This window comes from Trachypithecus francoisi, unplaced genomic scaffold (assembly GCF_009764315.1).
Source record: "Trachypithecus francoisi isolate TF-2019V2 unplaced genomic scaffold, Tfra_2.0 Lachesis_group5, whole genome shotgun sequence".
Lineage (NCBI taxonomy): Eukaryota > Metazoa > Chordata > Mammalia > Primates > Cercopithecidae > Trachypithecus > Trachypithecus francoisi.
Genome location: NW_022681470.1, coordinates 66456681 through 66470270, shown reverse-complemented (window position 1 = coordinate 66470270; position 13590 = coordinate 66456681). Strand labels below are relative to the sequence as shown.

Here is a 13590-nt window from a genome sequence, read left to right as displayed (position 1 = left end):
CTCTCAGCCTCCTGTTGCTTATTTGTGGTAGTGGGTGCCTGTCTTGTCCACCAACAGGCCTGGCTTTCTGATTCATTACCTGACCTTGATTCTGGGAAATGCACCTTCTGAACTCTTACACTGTGTGTCTTTAGTCTGTTGAAACACTATATTGTTTTCACTTTTGGCCATAGCATGTCTTCTTCCTACCTACACCTTCAAAATCCATTTGGACCCCTGAATAACTTTTTTTTTCCTGCCCTTTAGTTTTAAATCCACAGATGCCTAACTGAACATTTTCTTTTTCTTTTGAGGCAGAGTCTCGCTCTGTCCCCGAGGCTGGAGTGCAATGGTATGATCTCAGCTCACTGCAACCTCCACCTCCCTGATTCAAGTGGTTTTCCTGCCTCAACCACCTGAGTAGCTGGGACTACAGGCATGCACCACCATGCCCAGATAATTTTTGTATTTTTAGTAGAGACAGAGTTTCACCATGTTGACCTGGCTGGTCTTGAACTCTTGACCTCAGGTAATCCGCCTGCCTCAGCCTCCCAAAGTGCTGGGATTACAGGCATGAGTCACTGTGCTCAGCCTGAACATTTTATTTTAGACCTTTACTTTGTTAAGATCTAGTCCTTCTGTATCTTGTAATTTCCTTATGGCTATGACCTCACAGCCTTGCCTCAGCCCTCCTTGTCCTGCTGTCTTTTCTTTTCTCTGTTTAGTAGGGGGAAAATAATCCTCTACCCTTTTAGGTTCAGTGACTGGGGCCCACAAATCAAACTAATAAATAGCAGATTAACAGAAGAAGAAAACAGATTTAATTGAGTAGATATGCACAGAAGTTCATAAAGAAATGTGAAAGAAGGTTAGAATTTGGAACTTATATACTATCTTGACAAAGGGTGATAAAGTGTGGAGAAAAAGCTAGACAAGGGAAAAGGAGTTTGGGCTCCTGTGGTGGGGGTAAGCTGTGGGAAGATGATTAGAAAATGTATGGTAATTAAAAGCTGTGTAATGAGGTCTGTTATACAGATAAGTCATCTCAGGTAGTAAGTGTTGCCTCTAGAATGGTTATCTTTCTGGTACAACACAGGGAGGCACCCTTACAAATGGAAATTTATATTACCTTTATAAACAAAAAATTTATGTTGTTATTAGGCAGTTAAGGGGAGGGAAAAATAACTTTTCCTATGTCTTCTTCTTCTCACTTGCCTTCAAGTCAAAATAATTCTCTTGCCAAGTTGGTATATTTGAGATGGCATGTTCTGATCCTCTTCAGTATCCTACTACAATTGAGATGCATAAAAATAATTGTTTTCATATTTATCATTCATGAAGCACTTTTCGTACCTAAAATGACTTTGAGAGGTAGGGACTTTGTTTTGCCTTGTAACATTTTGCAAACTGAAGCACAGATTTACTGTTTTGCTGAAGGCCACAGACACTGGAATTGAACCCAAATCTATCCTGCTTCAGCTTAAGTTCTTCCCACCCAATCACTAACTTTCTGATCCAACATCACTGCTTGGCATGTTCATTTATTGATGGTTTCATTTCTCCAGTAAACACTGGAAAAGAAAAGTAGTTAAACATTATAAATATTCTTTTAAAAACATATCTATATTGAATACTTAATTTTTAAATTTTATCAGCTCTACAGATTCCATTCTCAAAATAAAAAAAAAATAAAAAGAATGGAAGCACTGAGTTTTAGAGTGATGATAAATCCACATAGTAAATTTAATGAGAGAGAAGTAGCTTCTCAGCACAGCAATAAAGTGGCTTGTTTGAAACAACACTAGACTAAGAGGCAGAAGAACTGGGTCAGTTTAAGGCCTGGCCCAGAATCTTGACTTTTGGTAAATTACTTTACTCCTTTCTTCTTAAATCTTGAAAATAGCCCACTAACTTTAGGTCTGGATTTCCTGGCAGCCAAAATATACTCATGGTTACTTGCTCCAGATGAGTGGTCACTTGTCAAACTACTTGAAGTTGCTTTCTCTCAGTTTCTGGGTCACAAACCTTTCATTTCTCAGTAATCTACCTCATATTAGGTGTTGGGGGCACTTTTACTATTCTAAACCACTGGTGTTTCCTGAATAGGGATCACTCAGGCCATTTTCACATTCAGAAAAGGCCCCATCTTCTTCATCATTTGTCAGAGCCTCTGCTGCTGTGACAAGCCAACTATACCCTCCTGTGGCCTTCTCTGGGCCTCTCCTGTCTCCCCAGATTGGCTAAGATAACAATGACTTGAAAGAGAAGCCAAAGGAAAAGGAGAGACACCAAGATGAGACCTGAGTCTGGGTCTCCTGCTACACTGAGAGGAATAGTGTAGGAGAACGAGATTTTGAATCTTGAGCCCCCTAGGTCTTTGCTGTTCACCGTGTGATCCAGGCACCACAGTAACATCACTTGGGAGCTGGTGATAAGTGCTGAATCTAAGGCCCCACCCCACATGTGCTGAATCAGAATCTCCATTTTTACAAGATTCTCAGGTAAATTGTATACACATTAAAGTTAAAACAAAAAAAAGCATCATTGATTCATGAATCCATAGCAACTTTCAAAATTAGCTCTGAGTGGCAAGAAATATTTAATAGAGCTCCCATGGAGGGGCATGGGAAAGTTGCTGCCATTGCTGGCAAGGACTTGACTCAGGAAGGAGGGAGCCTGGATCTAATTGCAGTAGACAAATTGACTCAGCTAAAAGCCAGGCGTTCAGGAGGGCAAAGTGGAGTGATGTGGGCTTCTGAGGTGAGGCCATTAACAGTTGGATTATAATGCAACGTGCCATAATGGTGTAGTAATGAAAGGTAATTGATATGGTTCTGTTATTAAAAGGGACACTTTCTTTGTTCAAGGCTTTCTTCCTTCTTAGAAGGCAGATGGTCACAGGGTGAGGTAATGAGACAAAAGGAACTCATTCTGTAAAAGGCTTAGTTTCTCCTTTGGCCTGCTTTTTGTCCATTTTCAGGTGAGAACCTCCCTCATGCTGGCAACTTTGCCAGGTGAGTGTTCTCCAGCCACAAACTTCATACTCTAAAATTAGCTGGGTACTTACAGGAGGGAGTGGTAATATTAAGCCAGGTGTCCAAGGGGTCCAGGTGACATAATGGTCCCCAGTCTCATCTCTGAAAGGTCTTGGGGAGTGAGCTGCAGCCTGGGGATGACACTCCTGGCGTCAGAGCTGCCTCAACTTTGGAAATTTCTTTGATGGAACCAGCAGGGTGGGGCTTCAGCAAGAAGCTGCTTCTCCATTGCTAAGCTCAGTGCCCATGCCACAGCAACATGATTGCATCCTCCTCCCTGATCACTAGTTTGCTATTTCTTGTTTGATTTCTATTGATTGTTCTACTTTCTTGTGTGCTCAAAACTTTTTTTTTGGCCGGGCACAGTGACTCACATCTGTAATCCCAGCACTTTGGGGGGCCAAGGCAGGAAGATCACCTGAGATCAGGAGTCCAAGACCAGCTGGCCAACACAGCCAAACCCCGTCTCTACTAAAAATACAAAAATTAGCCGGGTGTGATGGTGCATGCCTGTAGTCCCAGCTACTTGGGAGGCTGAGGCAGGAGAATTGCTTGAACAAGTTTTTTTTTTTTAATTTTTTAATTTTTTTTTATTAGCTCTTCACCAGCTTCTTTCTCACCAGTACTTTTCACTTGCCTTCAGAAAAATAAAGTAAAAATTTGAAATGGTACTTACTCTGGAAAAATTGTTGTTTCTTTGTCATTGATCTCATGACAATTTTGAAAAAGAAAACTCTCAAGGCTCCCTACAGTATGGTACATATACTAAATGTAAAGCTAAACAAAGCAATGAAAACTCTCCTAAAAGAAAGGTGATGGGAGGAGGAGATAATTGTGATAAAAGTTAAGGTTGACCTAAAGGTGTGACCAAATTGCACAGTAAGTTTAATGCTGGATTTCTGGCAGCCAAAGGTGTGCCTATGCTTACTTATTCCAGCTGAGTGGGCACTAGATAAACTTCTCAAAGATACTTTTACTTGATACTGAGATTACCATCATCAGTAATATTTTTGAGTGCATGAAATTTACTAGGCCTAGGCACTTGCTATCACCTTTGCATGCATTATCTTATCTAATTCTCACACTATCATTAAGAGATAGGATAGAGTAGTACCTCTAAGTGTGAACTTCAGAGTCGGGGAGCCCTAGGTTGGATCTTCGGCTACTCGCAGGCTGTGTGACCTTGGGCTGGTCCCTTACCCTCTCTCATCTGTAAAACAGAAATATCAGTCATACCTTAAAATGGCTGGGGACATTAAATGATTTAATATACACAAATCATGCAGTGTCTGGCTCTTAGTAAGTACTTGCCATTATTATCATTATTTCTATTTGACAGATAAGGAAATAGGGTCTTAGAGAGGTTAAGTGGCTGGCCCAAAGTCCCACAGCCATATCAAATTGGCACCATATCTAATTTGACCCCTCTTAACCACTTCACATGTTGACTCAGAAGCTTTGGGCTGCTCTTGGCAACCTATTGGGTGCAAATAAGAAATTCCTCAGTATTCGCCTTGAGCAGTCAATGTTCCATTATCCTTGGTGAGAGTTTCTCATCTACGGATTATCTTCAGGGAACTTCTTCCAGCTGTTTGGCTTGGTGAGTCCACTGGGACAGTATCTATCTTCAATGTGACTTTAAGTAAAGTTTAAAGAATGTGGGAGTTGCATTAAGCATTATAGTGTGTGTTTGTTTATCTATGGATTCTATTTATTCATATTTATTCTGAGCCACCCATCTTTTCCCAAACACAATTGAAAATAGCAGAAATTTAAGTCAATTGCTTCTACATTTAAAGTCCACTTCAATATCACTTCTCCTAGAAAAAGATGCTTGCCTTCTTGTTTTCCGTGATCTCAGAATACACAGGTCTCCCTAGACCGGGTTGATGATGTTGAGGGCCAGTGTGGCTGTAATTCCCCCACTGCCCACCAGGTGTCCCACCGGTCCCTGCTATCTGACAGGCAGCAGGAAAAATGGCCATTTTCACCCCTCCAAAGGGACCAAGGATTTGAAGGAGGATGGTGGAGAGATCGTGGGGAGGAGGTAGGGAGGATATGATAAGACTCCCAGATGCTGTTTCTTGTCTTCAGACAAAGAGAATTTTTCACATTAGTTTTCTTTGATGTGTAGGTGTCTCTCCAGAAAGCCCAGCCAGTTCCCTGCAATTTAGGAAGCTTTTATTTCCACTAATGAACTGGTGTCTGGCCAGGGCTTTTCATCTCCCAGCTTGAGGCTGAGGCTGCTGTCTGCCTCCTGTTCCTTTTGCCTGAGATACCCTGACAGCCTCCCTTCCCTCCTCAGCCTCTCCTTTTTCTTCTAGGTGCTGACTGAAAAAGAGACAAGAAAGAGACTGCCCCTTCTGCCTTGTAAGTTGGCTCAAATATCCCCTGAATCAAGGGAGTACCAGTGTGTAACTGTGGCACCAACTAGCCCTCTTGCCCACATTAACCTTATTTGTCCAGATTATTAGTGGCACTATGGTCGAAATATTTCCTCTTTGCTCTTAGGTAAGACTGTCATTTGCTTCTCTTGCAGTAGTGAGTAAGAAAATTTGGAACCACTGACAAAAATTTGGTAACTGGGGCATTTTAAATTTCAGAGTAAATCTCTCTTCCTTTGCAGGTCGTTGGCTCCTTGCCTGTCATCAGTACTGCCTTTTTTTCTCCCTCTTTTCTTTTGGAGGATCACATACAAGTTGGGGAGGCTGCTCTGAAGCCACATGATCTCTCAGATATTGCCAGCTGTACTGGGACTCTCTGGAGTCCCTTGTCCCTCACCACAGGTCACCCCAGCAGAACCTGGGCATCTACCATAGACCTGAAGTGTCCAAATCAGGGCAGTGCTCTGCAAACTGGTGCCCTGATTATAGGTTATTCTGTGATTGAAGCTTCACCCAGAGATGGGCTGAGAATGTGAATGGGATGTCTGCATTTAGCAACAGTTTTTGGACCTTTGATGTGGCCTGTTTCCTCCTGAAGGGCCTTGATAACAAAGACCAGAACACAGTCCTGTGGGAGTTTCTAGCTTCTGTACCCACTGCCTCATTATATGCATGGCTTTTAATATTCGGAGAGCCTTTGCCAATACACATTTTCTCGTGTACTGAGAAACTGGAGCCCGGATGTGATGTATTATTGATAGGATTGTAATTTACTCCTCTTGTGTTGTATCTACAGTGTATACCATTAGCACAAAATATTAAATTACCAGGGTTTGTATATATTTGTTTATTCAGGTTTGGCTCAATGATATTTGTCTTTTGCCTCAATAAAAGATCGTGAATAATGAAAGCAGGGTAATATTATTTTGTTGTTGTTGTTGTTGTTGTTGCAAGGGAATTTTGATGAAACCATTTTCTCTGTGTTGTTTTTTTGGCAAGCCATGCTTTGCAATGAAGACATGAGACATAAAAGAGTGGGGGTTGGACACAGAAGATGGATGAGCAGCTCGCTCCAGCTCTCGGCACACACTGGCTTCCCTGGCAAGCTGCTCCAGGCCAAGCTTGGGGCTTTCTTTTTCTGCAAGAGGGAATACGCAATCTGTGCTGCATTGGTGGGAGGAAGTGGGCAGTTCAGACCTCAGTGCCACAAACACCAAGCCCTGTGCCTGTCTTGTGAAGATAGCATTTGCATGGGACTTTGGGGGGACCCAGCAGCACATCAGGTAGAACCTTTTGTAGTCACAGCATTGTGCCCTGACTAGTGTTTGATAATCTATATCCTCTGGTCACCATTGTTGGCCATTTTGGTTTCTGCCTCCACCTGGGCCAGGTGGCACATAAATACACAAGCACTTACCTCCTTTAAAAAGATTCCAGGTCATAGGACTCAAACCAAGCTGCAAATAAAAATGCCACATCGTGTCTGTCGTGTGCTTTTTGTTCTGATCTTTGGGCTTGCTTCAGATCCTTGAATGGGAGGTGTTTGCTGGTTAACTAGGAGTCTGCTGGACAAACAGCACCCCACAGTTGGATTTACTACGTAATTTTTATGAGTAAACATGTTTTTAAAAAACGCCTGTGGCTTGGCTTCTTCATCCTTTGTTGCGTGTGGGTCTTGGAATGATGGGGTGGGGGTAACAGAAACTAGGTTTTAAATCTGTATTAACTTGACACAGAAAAATATTTTCGAGAAAGGTTTATTCCTTTTAGTTCCTGCTGGCAATCTGGGACCCTCAGGTCAAGGAAGGGTTGGAGGAAGGTGAAGAGACCCATCCCCCTCAGAGGTCACTGGCTGGGGGACAGGGCCTGGTCATTCAAGTGACAGGTATCCATCTGCAAAGCTGGAATCTCCTTTAGAGTGAGCTCCTAAGAAAAGCACCACTCAGCTGCTGGGCGCGGTGGCTCTCACGCCTGTAATCCCAGCACTTTGGGAGGCTGAGGCGGGCGGATCATGAGGTCAGGAGATCGAAACCTTCCTAGCTAACATGGTGAAACCCCGTCTCTACTAAAAACACAAAATATTAGCCAGGCGTGGTGGTGGGCACCTGTAGTCCCAGCTACTTGGGAGGTTGAGGCAGGAGAATCACTTGACCCCGGGAGGCGGAACTTGCAGTGAGCTAAGACCTCACCACTGCACTCCAGCCTGGCGACACAGGGAGACTCTGTCTCAAAAAAAAAAAAGAAAAAAAAAAAAAGGAAAAAAAGAAAAGCCAAGGAGAGCCGTTGTATTTTGCTGTCTGGGGCACATTCTGGAGGTGAAAACCGGTTTTTCTGAAGACTTGTCAGGGCTAGGCTTTGTTCAGGTCTGCCGATTTAGCCAGACTGGCTCCTTAAAGGAGACCCCTTTTCTTAAGGGAGGGGCCACTTATAAAAAAGACTTGTGGATGGCATTCCCTTCCTAACTGGGTTGGACTTCCTTTGGACTTAGGAACTTTCTCTTGTTCCATACCTTCTCCTTCCTTAAAAGAGAAACATGGAGTAACACACACACACACACACACACGCGCGCGTGCGCATAATCACACTGAATTGTAAAGAGAATGAAATCAGTGCTAAATCTATCAAAGCAAATCATAGACCCTGACAGCTGAGAGGTATTATTTGTTTTTTTCCTCCCAGATTTCTACTAAGCCTGGTGTTTTAAGCATATGTCTTGGGGAGAAGAGACCCATAGAAAGGCAATTACAATTGGTGAATGATTAATGTTGGATCTGACATTTTTATGTGTCAAATATGTTTAACTGCATTAACCTTTGCAGAATTTACACCCATACTATGAGATATATCTTGTATAGCATCGGAAATATCTGCAATCTGCCTTCACTTAAATCTTATTTACATTTATTTTATTACAGTATAAATGGGTTTAAAAAATCTTTAATACAGTTTTTTTTTTTTTTAACCCCATTCTGCAGGTTCTGCTCCCTCTGTGGGGAGTCTAAGGGCAGCAGGGTTCCTTGCTGATTGCAAATAGTGTCCCAGTCACCTGCCTGGGGACCCCCAAGAGAGAGGAAGCCAGTGTCAATTCTTCAAGCTCATGTCTCAGTTTTAGCCTAAAGAGGAGGTGGCTTAGAAGGCCGGGAGTTGGCATCCGACGGTATGTGGCATCTGAAGGTATAAAACATAGAGGCAGAGAGGCTTTTCAGTAGACAAGCAATTTTTAATTTTTACAAGTTACAGAAAATGCAAATTTTCATAGCATCAGTGTTAGAAGAGAAAGATTAAGTGGTTCCCATCTGTGGTGCTTTCTCCAATCTGCCCATCACCAGTCCCTCTGAAGAAGCACGTGCACTCCAGATGTCTCCTTCATTGATCACATTTCTCTCTGGCTGTCTCTCTTCCTAAGTCAGAGTTACTCTTGCTGCTGCTGCTGCTGCTGCTGCTGCTGCTGCTGCTGCTTTGACTGCCAAGGCCTCATCGTCGTCAGCTCCATGCCTCCTGAACTTCACTCCACTGAAATCTGGTTGGGTATGAGACAGACTCCGGTGGAATGAAGGACAAGAGAAGCACATGGATTGCCTGAGGATCTTTTTCTCAGAGGGAGGGGACACATGTCAACCCCAGCCTGTGGACACTGCATTACCTGGCCAAAGGCCTTTGGCATCCTGGAATCACACACTTGGGAGATGTCGAGGACCTGAATACTCCTACCCCTCCCCAAGGATCACATTCTCCAAGGAGGCTGCAGAGAGCTAGTTCATCAACACGTCCTTGCACCTGCTGCACAGATAGACAGTGCTGAGTTGGGGAGATGAGTCTGTGGGGCCAGGGACTCTTGACTGTTTCTAATTTTCAAAGCAGCCACCCAGATAAGTCCATGTGGAACTCCTCTGTGTTTACCTAGTTGGGATGCTGGTCACCCTCTCCCTTTGTCTAGGTCCCACTGTGTGTGCCATAACTGAGCTCGGTGTGGTTGGTCCTTTCTAGAGGAAACAGAGAAAAGGCAGGTGTTCTGCAATTGCTTTAGAAAAATTCAGCTACTCTGAGCTTGCTTACCAAGGCCATGGAATGCAGAGACACGGGCATTCCTCTCCACAAGGTACTGTCCAAAGAGCACGAAGAGCACTTTGCAGCCCCATTTGCCAGTGTGAAATCCCGAAGAGGTAGGTGAGGAACTCAGGAAAAACCACAACTCCCAGCTGGAGCTAGGCCCATTCATGGGGGTGGGTGGACAGAGGAGGGTAAGACTCCTTGTTCTCAATCCTAGAGACTTATCTAGGAAGAACAGCCTGCAATGGTCCCACATCCTCCCCCAGATGTGCCTGGAAAATGATTCAACTATTTCTTTGTTGGGCATGAGGATGGAGGATTTAGGGAGGAAGAAAGAAAGCTAACCTAGCTTTCATAGACTGAGTCAAATAGGAAGGATGCAAAGTATCTAAGAGTTTTCTGTCCTCTCTTGAAAGAAATGCCCATCAGCCCGTTGCGTGCAGTTGCTGCCCTGGCCTCTTCCTTGTTGTGTTCAGACATGCCCATAGCTCACTGCAAGCCCCATAAAAGGCTGTTCTCAGCACCAACATGCAGGCTGGATGTGTTGGGGCAGACGTACCTTGTTTGAAATACTTTCTTCCTGGGGCTTGTTCTGACCTGAATCAGGGAGGCAGTATCTCGTATGTGGCTCCTCCCCATGTATCTAGCCTTCTGGGCATTGGGTCTCTCTGAAAAAGGCCCTTAAGCAAGGGCTTGAGGTTTCTAGCTAGTGCTGAGAAGGAGTCACACTCTCCTTGGTCTGAATGTAAAGACTCTTTGCCAGGGCGATCATGGGACTTGCTGGGAGTCAGAGATCTGGGTACTGAGGGGAAGAAGACTGGTTCATCTTCTCCCACTCTGCCTTCTTGATAAACACTCACAGTTCTCAATAATGAGAGGAAAATGCACCCTGCTTGTGAATTATCTGGACTAGATACTCCTCCTGCACTGCCTTTGACCCATTCCCAGTCAAAGGGAAGAAAGAGGCCAGTCTGTTGGCTGTGATAAATGAATGATGACCCAGGATGGTGGGAGGAAATGATGCCGGGAAGGCAAGATTCTTTGCCTTCTCTTTAGATTTCTGCTTAACTCCAAGAGCAAAAGGGTCAGTCAATTCTTTTCCCACCAGAACCTCTGTACCCTGCTCTTCCCTTCCCAACACGTACAGTCCACTAGATTATTCAAATCCTCACTCTGGAGTGTGCAGAGAGCCTCACCCTCATGTGGGGTCCGTACCCTCCAAGATGGGTACTTGAGAGATGACAATGTCTGCAAAAAGCAAATGGGAGGTGGCATTAATGTCAGAGAGCCCTGAAAAAGTGAGTTATTCCCTTATCACTCTCCACTCTCCAGCTGTAGACCTGTGGCTGCTACAGGCAGAGACAAAAATCCTTGAGTCAGAACCTATATCAGGAGACTTGACCTGCTCTAGACTCCGGGTTCAAGATTCTTCTGGCCACTATGCCTTCGCCAACTAAATCCCCCAGTGGCCTTCACCATGGTTACATGGGTCTATAGCTAAGCACATGCATGATCAGAGAACAAACCATACATGGGCTCGCTATAGGGTACGTTTATCCAGTGACCACTCTCTTCCCCCCAGGATTACGTCCCAAGTGTCTTCACAACATTAAAACCAACTTGAACATGAGACTCAAAGAATGAAATCAGGTCCTAAATTTTCCAGTACAGCTGCACCCTGCACCCCAGGACTGAAAAACCAGCCAAATCTCTGTTCTTCTAGTTGAGTAAATCTCCACAAAACCAGACAGAGCTACAATCTTGGTGCTTAAACTGCTCAGCACCCACCTTATCACACCAATTCCCATTATCAGCAGGATTTACTGCCTGGGATCCCTGGAAATCCTTGAGAAAACACAAAAGTGGCTGAGGATTGGTTTAAAATACAGCAGGTTCAGCTACTTTAGCCTTGGAGGAAGTTGATAATTGACTTGCAGTGAATATGGCATTTTCCAGTCTCCTCTTCCTGCCCAATGAGCCCCCTGATCTAGCCACTCAGCTTTGTTTTTCCAAAGCTCCCCAAATCAACAGATTTCAGACTCACCTTTAAGTATGAGTACATGTGCCTTGAGATATCAGGACGCAGCTTTGAGTTTGCTTCAAAATAAGAATTTTTTTTGTCATAAGATAATGCAGAACAAAGAGATGGCTAGAGCCATGCAGATGAGAAGAAGAAAAGAAATTTCAAGTCTTGGATGTTTCTTTTGCCCTTAAGGCTTGAGGACAGGGAACAAAAAATGAGAAACACTTACCCTATATAAAGCACCCAGTTCAGCAGGCCTGTGCAGAACAGAAATGGCTCCTGAGGAAAGGTGGGGGCCGGTCCTGAATAGTTGATTTCTCTCTTTAATGAAAAAGAACATGAGGCTGGATGCAGTGGCTCATGCCCGTAATCCCAACACTTTGGGAGGCCGAGGCAGGTGGATTGCTTAAGCTCAGGAATTCAAGAGCAGTCTAAGCAACATGGTGAAACCCCGCTTCTACAAAAAAATACAAAAAATTAGTCAGGCGTGGTGGTGGGCGCCTGTAGTCCCAGCTACTTGAGGGGCTGAGGCAGGAGAATCGCTTGAACCTGGGAGGTTGACGCTGCAGTGAGCCCAAGATTGCACCACTGCACTCCAGCCTGGGTAACAAAGTGAGACCCTTTAAAAAAAAAAATGAAAGCAGAGGAAAGTGGAATTGAAGGAGAGGGAGTAAAGGTAGCTGGAAAGGACAGAGTTTGGAGTATGGTTGAGAATTGAGCTGAATTTTTAGAACAGAGATTAGTAACAGACAATAAAAGAGAAACTGGTTTTTCCAAGTCAAGGGTGAGCAAGAGGGACTCAGCGCATTTCAAGGAGGTGGTACTAGTTTCACTCTTTATTTATGCACCTCTCAGCAAAGCTTCAGGTTACCTGCTGAGCTCAACCAATGGAGAAAGGGCCTGGCAGCTGGTCCCACCTCTCAGAACCCACACCCCTGGGGGGCCACGAATGGAGAGGTCTTTCTGCAGGCTACCCGTACTTTCTCATTGTTCCTTGAACACCAGAAAAGGGAAATGAGGTCTTTGTCATCCTAGAGTTGGAGAGACACTGCGGGTTATCTGAACCTTGCACCTGAACACTTCGGCCTCCCAGAGACCTAATCGGGGAGAGGGGAATGCACTAAGATTTTACCTTGTCCCAAGGAGGCTGTGTGTGTGTGTGTGTGTGTGTGTGTGTGTGCGCGCGCGCGCGCGCGCTCGTGCGCACGCTTCAGCTTTTAGCCTGACCTGAGTTGCTATCTCTACACAATGCACTTTGGGAATCCAGCAGAGATAGGCCAGTCGATCCAGGCAGCGCTGTAGAAAGAGGCCGGAGGGTCACAGTCAAGGCCCAGCCAGAGGCTTATCCTGGCATTTAGTACAGTGAGTCTGCTGCTCTCCTTGTGAGAAGCAAGTGTTTCTTTTATAATCCGAAAGGCTTTGTGACCTGCTTCCCGTTCACGTCTGGGGGTGGGGAAAAGACCACACTGTGAGGAGAAGTTAAGGAAAGATAAGGCAAGCTTATTAGTAACTTTAAAGAGAGCGGTCTATAAACTTGATTATTTTACCCCACCCCCCTCCCATGAGCAACTTGGCGTCCGCCTCTTACCCCTCCCCTATCTCTCCACCCACCTTGCTGGCTTCCCCCTCCCTCGTTCCCCCTTCCAAGTGCACACCTGGAGGGCAAGGGAAGTTGAAGTCTCCTCAAATGTGCCACATTTCACCCGGGATCCTGGCCTGCTTTCCATTTATTCTCCAGGTAAATCTCTTAGTGTGCAGCAAAAGCAGATTCCTCTATTCTCCAGCGGAAGGAGAGGAACTGAAGAATCCAATCTATAGGACCTCTTAGTGCAGTCCTGTCCCACAGCTCTTCGGGGAACTGAATCATGCCTGCTCAAAATCTCCCTGTAAATCAACTAATCTAAACTTCTTACCGCATAGACTGGGGAACAGAGGTTTTGAAAGGTGAATTTCTGTCTTGAGTTCACACAGTCAGTGCAGAGTCAAGATTCTGATCTACCTGGATCTCCCCAACCCTATTTAAAAGCCCTTTACAACAAACCCTACACGTTGCTTTCCGGTTCTGGCGGACCTGACACTTGTCTGAACTCTTCTGGATTCTTTCTGGGAGAAGAAAAGC

At 44.7% G+C, this 13590-nt stretch overlaps 1 protein-coding gene and 1 long non-coding RNA gene across 33 annotated transcripts; one reads left to right on the top strand and one right to left on the bottom strand.

Moving 5' to 3' along the window:
• The first annotated feature begins 4970 nt into the window (after nt 1-4970).
• Nucleotides 4971-6308, top strand: LOC117075263. The gene is made up of 3 exons (XR_004433926.1): nt 4971-5061; nt 5339-5384; nt 5641-6308. It is a non-coding gene; the product is annotated as an uncharacterized LOC117075263 (long non-coding RNA).
• A 2289-nt stretch (nt 6309-8597) lies between these two features.
• On the bottom strand, nt 8598-13590 carry LOC117075261. 32 transcript variants are annotated; one of them, XR_004433909.1, is made up of 8 exons: nt 13127-13572; nt 12699-12937; nt 11701-11928; nt 11493-11545; nt 10594-10696; nt 9299-9381; nt 9042-9175; nt 8785-8918 (listed from the first exon to the last, which is right to left on the bottom strand). XR_004433909.1 is itself a non-coding variant. In XM_033197418.1 (6 exons), exons 3-6 carry the CDS (start codon nt 11809-11811, stop codon nt 8800-8802), a joined length of 411 nt encoding a protein of 136 aa, XP_033053309.1. In that variant the 5' UTR covers nt 11812-11928; nt 12699-12937; nt 13127-13435; the 3' UTR covers nt 8598-8799. The 32 variants fall into 32 exon arrangements, 5 of the variants coding, with proteins under 5 accessions (XP_033053309.1, XP_033053311.1, XP_033053312.1 ...); XR_004433908.1 differs by having other exon boundaries at nt 10621-10696; nt 13127-13571; XR_004433905.1 differs by having other exon boundaries at nt 10645-10696; nt 13127-13565.

Bases quoted from the DNA above. Each gene is read 5' to 3' on its own strand.
- LOC117075261 (XM_033197418.1), bottom strand. From the start codon at position 11,811: ATGTTCTTTTTCATTAAAGAGAGAAATCAACTATTCAGGACCGGCCCC. The intron at 11,598-11,700 runs GTAAGTGTTTCT...GCATGGCTCTAG, and splicing joins AACTGGGTGCTTTATATAGG to CCATCTCTTTGTTCTGCATT. The intron at 10,697-11,492 runs GTGAGTCTGAAA...TGCTTTTTGCAG, and splicing joins ACATGTACTCATACTTAAAG to ACATTGTCATCTCTCAAGTA.